General features: G+C 39.0%; 1 protein-coding gene across 1 annotated transcript in view; it reads left to right on the top strand.

Annotated features, from left to right (window-relative positions):
* LOC119644953 (la-related protein Larp4B) overlaps nt 1-7,806 on the top strand; it is a 17,318-nt gene extending 9,512 nt beyond the window's left edge. The window contains 11 exon segments of the mRNA XM_038044696.1: nt 1,390-2,263; nt 2,345-2,594; nt 2,662-2,802; nt 2,872-3,114; nt 3,182-3,773; nt 3,835-4,535; nt 4,848-5,373; nt 5,409-5,477; nt 5,552-5,816; nt 5,818-7,238; nt 7,356-7,806. Of these exon segments, the coding sequence (XP_037900624.1) occupies nt 1,390-2,263; nt 2,345-2,594; nt 2,662-2,802; nt 2,872-3,114; nt 3,182-3,773; nt 3,835-4,535; nt 4,848-5,373; nt 5,409-5,477; nt 5,552-5,816; nt 5,818-7,238; nt 7,356-7,603 (5,330 nt within the window). The 3' untranslated portion in view covers nt 7,604-7,806.
* The last annotated feature ends 891 nt before the right edge of the window (nt 7,807-8,697 follow it).

The raw sequence follows: 8,697 nt of genomic DNA, 5'->3' as shown, positions 1-8,697 counted from the left end.
TGCCGGTTACTAATGGAAAAACAAGGGCACGTAATTGAAGGCAAAACACTAACGCCTTGACCTGGAACTAATAAAAATCTATTTCTGTGGTTGTTTTATTTAGTTTTATTTTTGTTTTGTTTTTCAATTTGCCATGTGGTAATAGATATAATACGTAAGCAGAATACATGTGTGCGTACATAGTGTTTTTACAAAAACAAACCTGAGAAAACATCAACGTAAACGATAGAAAATTGCTTAAAAACCGTACGAATATAAACAGCTGTTCCAAAGATAAGAAATTCGATGTCTTGAAATGTAAAATTTTTAAATGTGATGGGAATCGGCTAGATTGAGCTCGAGAGACACGATATATTTTTGATCAGCGTAAGATTTTAGATCAATACTTCGCAGAATCATCTACGAGATGGGCTTGTCAAAATAATCACAGCCCGCTCAACAAAATATTTTACAATTTTTACATACAAATTTAAGGAATTGATGAATAATTCACTTAAAATAACGTTATAAAGTTAACGCGCTGAGTTCTATTGAGCTTTTTAAGTGAGTGTTGGCATTATCGGAAAATCGATTCTGTTTGAATTTTGAGTCGCTGCAAATGCTGCAAAAAACAGACGAATTTCTAAGTCCAACATATACGGGTTATGGATGATTGATTGAGAGTGGAGTTAGGGAGAATTTATAAATGAATGAAAATAGGTTTTGTTTGCTTCCAAACTTAGTGTAGCGGAAAAAGTACGAAAATTATATTGATTTTGGGAAAACCTTTCATCATACCCATCGCTTTTACACCAAAAAAGAAGGTATCGAAAGAAGTGAAATTGTCATATTCGTTAATATTGGTTGGGCGTGGCCGACCTTTTTCTCCATATTGAATAGTTACAACATAACTCGCTAGAGTGTGTGTGCAACGATTTTATCGTCTTATATTATTTGTAGTTTGTGTGTCGGCCGACTCTTAGTCACAGAAGCTTGGAAAGATGTGTAGAATTGTTTCTTCTTCAAAATTTACGTTATTTTCGTTGTTGCCTTCTGACAAATGCTTATTTAATTTTTCCATTTTTTTTTTTTTTTTTCTTTGGCATTTAACTTAAGTATCGATTTTGCACTGTCGAAGTAAAATGTTGCATAAAAGTAGACTAAAAATTCGTACACATTTTCTAATATTTGCATAAAGTCTTATATGTGCTTGTTTCCATATAATTTTTTTTTTTTTTTTGAAAATTTGATAAGATTGCCAGAAGAAAAAATGATAATACCTACTCACCTCAACTTAGTCTTTCCCGTCTTTTAATTTTAAGTATTAAGTTTTTTTTTTAAATTAAAATTTTTGATTTTCTTGTTTTGTCTTATACTCTTTTATCTTTGACGCGATCTGGAATGATGCAGGAGGTTATGTTTATATGAATGGCGATGCAGTGAAAATACAACCACCTGTTGCCACCACCGTCTATACGAATGTTCCTGTTGATACGGCAATGCTAGCGACCAATCTGTATGGTCCGACAACACAATTAGCAGCTCCGGCAGCGACCCATATCCCCTTGATAGCGACCGCAGGACCTCAACCGCCACATCCACAGGCATTGCAAGTGGCCACAGCACCCGCTCAACATCAACAACTGATAACACACACTCACAGTCATACGGCCGCCGCACCACACACGCAACAACCTACTTTGCAAAGTATACAGTCAGCAGCAGTGGCTGCAGCCGCTTCCCAAAACACTCATCAGGTACAAGGTCATCCTCAGCAGGCTCATTTGCAGTTTGCTCATCAAACACAAATTGCCACCGGTGCCGGTGCTGGCGGTGCAACTGTTACAACCACAACGATTGATAACACCGAATACGCAGTCATGAATGGCGCCATAACTCAAGACGGCACTGTCGTCTGTTATAGTCAAGAGGAATTGCCAGTGGGTATGGGCGGTATGAGCGGAACGGTAGCGAATTTGGTTGCTGTTGAGCAAATGTCTGGTACAGCTGGTACAACAGCCCACAATCCCCATGCTCAACACCACGTGATTATGACTAATGGACCGCCGCCAAGTGCGGCCCAACAACAGTCACAGCAACAGCATGCTAGTGGCGGTAACAACAACAACACCACCAATAATAATAATCATAACAGTAGTAACAGTAGCAGTAACAATAATAGTTCAACTAACGCTGTTAATCATATGGGCGATAATAATAATGGTCTAACGCTGGATCAACTCAAGCAAATGCTGGCCACACAACTAGAATATTACTTTTCTAGGTTAGGTTTAACTTTTTTTTTTTTCTCCCTTTCTGTCTTTTTTTCATTTTTAATTTAAATATGCTACTTTTTCGTCCGTAGAGAGAATTTAGCAAATGATACTTATCTTCTATCTCAAATGGACAGTGATCAGTATGTGCCCATATGGACAGTGGCCAATTTTAACCTTGTTAAGAAACTAACAAAGGATATAAAACTTATAACTGAAGTTCTTAGGGAATCGCCCAATGTGCAAGTCGATGAGGAAGGTCTGCGTGTGAGGCCCAATCATAAACGTTGCATAATAATATTACGTGAAATTCCTGATAAAACTCCAGTTGAAGAAGTGAAGGTTCGATGTGAATTATTGCTTTATAGATTCTCAATATATAGAATTAACTCTTCATTTGCTTTTGCAGAATATTTTCAACAATGAAAACTGCCCACGTGCTATATCATGTGAATTTGCTGGGAATAATTCATGGTACGTTACATTCGAATCCGATGAGGATGCACAAAAGGCCTTTAAATATTTGAGGGAAGATGTTAAAGAGTTCCAGGTTAGTTTTTACGCCTTCAGGCGCTTTATGTCGCAAAAAAATGAAAGATTTTCCTTAATTTGTTTAAAGGGTAAACCTATAATGGCTCGTATGAAAGCTAAGCCATTTATAAACAGAATACCTATTGCTCCTGTAACGGCTTTGAAGAATGGTTATCGTTTGGCTTCACCGTCTGCTGCCGTCTATGATCCCAACGCAGCTGCAGCAGCTGCAGTGGCCTATAGCACACCACCTCAACGTTTTGTTTACACAACAAATGGTGCTGCAATGGCACAAGCTCCCGTCCCTTATAACAATCAAGTTCATCTGATAGTAAGTAATTTTATTATGAATATTGATAATAGGTAGAATGTATTTTATATTAATTTACTACTTTCAGCCATTCCAACAGCAGCAGTTCTATCCGGGCATTGTAGCAACTGCTCCTTGGCCGACAGCAACAGCGGCTGCAGTTGCTGCCGCAGCTACCACAGCTCATGGACAAAATTTTTATGAAATCGGAAATGTGTTTGCCGCCAATGGCCTAGCTCCACAAGCAGTACCTGCCTATGCTGCAACAGCACCGCCCCCCACTGCTAGTTCACTGTCGGGTAGCACAAAACCGCAAAGCAGTGGTGGCGGCAATCGGTACGGAAACAGCCACCGTAATAATGCTGGGAATTCGGGAGGTGGTAGCGGTGGTCATCGTAAACAACCCCGCAATAACAATATTCAACAACTGCAACAAACTCAGCCTCTGTACACTTACACTGGTAGCAATATAATTGTTTCCAGTGTAAGTGTAGGCGGAACAGCCGGCCTTGTTAGTGTGGTACCTGCCGCGATCGTCGATTCTCATCAACAACAGGCTGCGCAGCAGCATCAAATGCAACAACCACCAAATCAACAAACGACTTCAAGTCAACAACAGCAAACCTCACAGCAAACCAGTAACTCGAGCAGACACTATTCGAGTATGAAGCCAAATACTGGTAAGTACCGAATTTAAGCAGACTTTTTTGATTATGCATTTTTTTCGTGAAATTTTTGCAGGCGGTATACCCAAATCGTCTTTGGATAAACCATACGGCGGGGGTAGCAATACAAGTAGCAGTATGAATACTCATCATCATTATGGAACACAAACTCAAACCTCGATCACATCCCACCACCATGCACAAAGTCAACAGCAACAACAACAACAGCAACAACAAATGTCGGCTGGTGGTAGTGGTGGTAGTGCGGGCAACGCAGCACACATACAACAAACTCACTATCAAATGCCTTCCTCGAACACAACTGGAACAATGCAACATGCTTCCTATGGTCATAGTACCCCAACGGTATCGGCCCAACAACACCACCATCACCAGCAACAACAGCAGCAATCACAGCAACAGCAAATTCATCATCAACAGGCAGTGCCTCAACAAAATGATTTGCAAGATGATTTAGTGGGTGGCGGGGTCGGTAGTGCTAACGATATCATGCCATCATCACAGACGCAGCATGTATCGCACAGTGGTCACCATCAGCACCCACGCAACAACATAAGCGCAACGACGTCATCTTTGGTTACTTCTGTTGGCGTAGGCAGTAATGGTGGTGGTGGTGGTGTTGGCAGTGGGATAGGCAAAGAACCACCCCATTGGACCCAGTCGCGTCCTCGTCGTCGTAGACGCGACGACGATAACAGTGGTATGACGTACTCCCCCAGTAATCGCGTTGGCGGTGGTGGGGGAGGCGGCGGTGCGGTTAGTATTACGAATTTTTGTACCATCCCTACTAATAGCTGTTTTCTGACCCTGACTCATAACATTCTAGTGGGTATAGGAGATGGGAGTGGTGGTATTGGTCTACTGAGCAGTGGCCATTCCTCCTCAACTTCTACTACCTCCACAGTCAACTATTCCGCCAGACGGAGTCTTACGTTTTCAGAAAGTAATCAATTTCAGTATTCCCATGTTTCTACTAACCTAAATGATAATGATAAATGTACCAACAACAACAACAATAATCAAATAACGCATATATTCACACAAACCCCCCGTTTTAATTCTCAACAGCAATCATATAATGCAACACATCATTCACAACAGCAGTCTGGCGGCACCGGAGGCAGTGCAGGAGGTGGAGGTATGTCAACATCTGGCGGTGGTGGTCACCACCATTCAAGCCGCAGCGGTGGTGATATGAGTAGTCATCATAATTCACATCGTGGAGATAACGAACACCGTGGGAACTACAAAGGCAACAATTACAATCCACATTATAATAGTGGCGGTGGTGGCAGTGGTGGCTCTCATCACCATTCGTCTTCAACAGCTAGCTCGTCCCATCATGGTCATGGTCATCATCATAATAACACTGGCACATCTTCAGGTACATCTAATCAACAACACTATTCGTCTACGTCAACGCACCATCCTATGTCTTCTTCTTCTTCGCATCATTCATATCATCACCATTATCATCACAACAGTGAAGGACGTGTTGGTGGTGATGGTAATCGGAGCATAGAAGGTCGTAACAGCAGTGGTGGCGGTGGTAGCGGTGGTGGTGGTGGTGGTGGTGGTTGTTGTGATGATAGTGGTGATGATGATGGGCACTATTGCCTGAATAACTAGAACCACCGCCGCCGCCACCGCTGCCACCACAATTCGATCTGGAAGCAGCCGCCTTTCCACCACTGCCAGGTAACGTTCCGCAAAAACGGAAATTGTATAATGAACTATGAATAATAAAATATTACTATTACGATTATTTACAGCCACTTCATCATCGGTGACTGCTAATAGTGTTGTATCAACTGGTGGTTCTAATAACAAGCAAACTGCCCAAACCATGCAGCAAGTGAGTTCAAATGATGCTACAACATCTGCCAATAGCATGAATATCAACAGCAATAACCTTAACAGCAATAATAACAATAGTGGCGACCAGCAGCAGCAACAACAACAACATCATCACCATCAGCAACAACAGCAGCAGCAGCAGCAGCAGCAGCAGACACACGGACACCAACTGCAACAATCAAAAAAACGTTAATAGTCAACCTTATCATCATCAACAGGTGCAAACACAACAACAGCAACAACATCATCATCATCACCATCAGCAGCAACATCCACAACAGCACCATCAGCAGCCACATCACCAACAGAGCTCAAATAGTAACAATTCCTTGCAACAACAAACTAATAGTTCCTCAGGCGGTGCAGTCACATGTATTTCGGGAAATAGTAACGCCCCCAGTTGGTCTGAGAATCGATTAGCTGATGTTGTGCGCAGTGGTGGATTTGGAGCAGGAAAAATTAAATCACGTAAAGATTCCAGCCACAATAATAAACAACAACAAACGCAATATATTTATCAACAGCAACCACAACAACAACGGGGTAGTACAGCTGTTAGTCCAATTTCCAACATGCCCACCAACACTATAATAACAAATAATGCACCCGCCATAGAAATCATTAGCCAAGATGATCACAAACGTGATCAAGGTGGCATCAGTAATAATATTAGCAACAAGTCGTTGATAAATAAGCAAAATTCAAGTAGTAACAATTCTGCATCTGTGATAAAGTGTGTAACACATACAATAAATAATAACATAATTAACAACAGCAAAACAAGCAACAATGTTGCAGCATCGTTTCATGCCGGTAGTGACGTTGGCGCTGGCAATGTCAATCATCCCAATGAAAAAATTAACAAGACTGAAGAAATGATGTATACCGTGGATAATACTAATAATACAGTACCTACTGTTTTAACGGGTGGTTGTGGTGGTGTAGGTCATATTTTGAAAAACTACAGTGCCAGTACTGAGACAAGTATGAATGCTAAAGGTAATAATGCAGTTGCTCCAGCAACTGTAAGCTCTACCTGTAGTGTCGCCACAATGACCACAAACCTTGCCGAATGTAGTCTGAATAATCATAAAAAACCACCCGCCATTGCAGCTCTAATTGCCAAAAAAGAAACGCCAAAAGATGCTAGTAAGCAAAAAAATGCCTCCACGTCAACCAGCTCAACTTCCACAGAGAATTTGGCTGCTGTTGTTGTGATGACACCGCCCACAAATGCTATAACTAATACTTTAAATGCCTGTAATTCATCGGCAGCTTCCAGACTGAGCTATGCTCAAGTGGCTCAGCGTAAAGATGAAAACGCAGCTGCTTCCACGCTGGCTACTCTATCATCACCTGTCGCTGTGAACAAATATGAAATGGCCTCTCAACCCGCTCTTAACTGTAACAAAAATGATCAACTTAACACGGCCACTATTGAAAAGATTATTAGCGCAAATGCAACCGCATCTACTGTAGGAAGTGGTACAAATAGTAACGCCTCTGTGTCTGTGTCTGTGTCTACATCGTCAAATTTAGGAGCTGTGAGTAGTAGTGTCAGCAACAGCGTTACATTGCGTACTGACATTTCCAAAGATAAAGGTAAGAGAGAGTGCTGTAAGCTGCAAGGTTTCTCTGCACTAAACAAACAATAATTTTGAGGAAAGAAATGCGATAAGTCACAAAAAAAAAAAAACATCCTTTTTATTATAATTGCAGATGTATCGTGTGAGAATCGTCAGAGCACTGGAAGTAATGCTAGTGTTGGTGGTAGTGTGAATAGTAGTAGTAATAATGTTATAACTGCAAATGCCTGTTCAGTAACAACACGTAATCGTGTTGATGCCAAAGACTTTAAAGTTGGTCATACACGCGAGCGTGTTGACACCAGTGAAAGCAGTAACAGTAGCTCTGCCAATGGTGGGGGCAGTGCGCGAAAAACTAATAGAACTAATAATACTAACTAAGGGAAGAATTCGATAATTTGATATTCTCTCCACCCACTATAAAAACAGGTCCTCATTATATGACATATTTAGATGAGAAAAGTGCAAAAGAAAAAAAAAAAAAAAAAAAAAAAAAAAATAGCCGAATTAAAACAAATATTGTATAAAGTAGATGATGACATAAAGCGAAAGAATGAATGTCGACGCAAAAGAAAAAAAAAAAACAAAAAAAAATCTTAAGTGAAAAGAACTGATATTGCATATTTTCTTTAGTACCCTTTGTATTCATATATATATATACGTACGTATGTATAGATATGACTGTTTTCAAGTTTAAAGTTTTATTTATTTATATATTTCGGTTTTTTTTTTTTTTTTTTTTTTTTTTTTTTTTTTTAAATTTATATATACGAAAAAAGTGGGAACACTACGAACAAATCTAAAAATAAACATTAAGAAACGAAAAGAATTTCTCGAAGCAAACTAGAATTCTTTTTTCCTCGACAATGTTTTTTATTTTTCATCCAAATAAATTTATATGCGAGCGTATAATTTAAATTACTCTTGTTATGTTTGTTAGTGTAAAAAATTTTGAAAAAAAAAAAAGGAGACTACTAACAACACACATCACACATTACAAGAAGTACATAGACACACTATAATAAATGAAATAATCTTATTAGGATAAATGCAAACAACTACTATTACTACTACTTTCATCTACAACTGCTACTGCAACTATTACTATGAACTGTTGCTAAAAACTAAGAAAGAAAAAATAATGAATTAAAAAAAAAAAACAAAACATACTACTATTATAAAACAGATATTTCACCATAAAACCATAAAATATCAAACATAAAATATTTATTACACATACGCGCATATATATCGTGTGCATTAAGAGTGCAAAAGTACGCATTATAAATATATACTATATATATATATATATATATTTATTTATAGTTATATATATATATTTATAAAATTAAACGCTTTAAAAACAGGAGGTTAAAACGAACTACCTTAAAGGTATGTATTGTAAAGTTTTTTGTTTTTTATTTAATAATTTTTCTTGTACTACTCTTTTTGTTTTTCATCTGTTTACAACTTAT

This window comes from Glossina fuscipes, unplaced genomic scaffold, assembly GCF_014805625.2.
Source record: "Glossina fuscipes isolate IAEA_lab_2018 unplaced genomic scaffold, Yale_Gfus_2 1, whole genome shotgun sequence".
Taxonomy (NCBI): Eukaryota; Metazoa; Arthropoda; class Insecta; order Diptera; family Glossinidae; genus Glossina; species Glossina fuscipes.
Note: the sequence above shows the minus strand (reverse complement) of the source record. Positions and strands in the feature narration are given on the sequence as shown.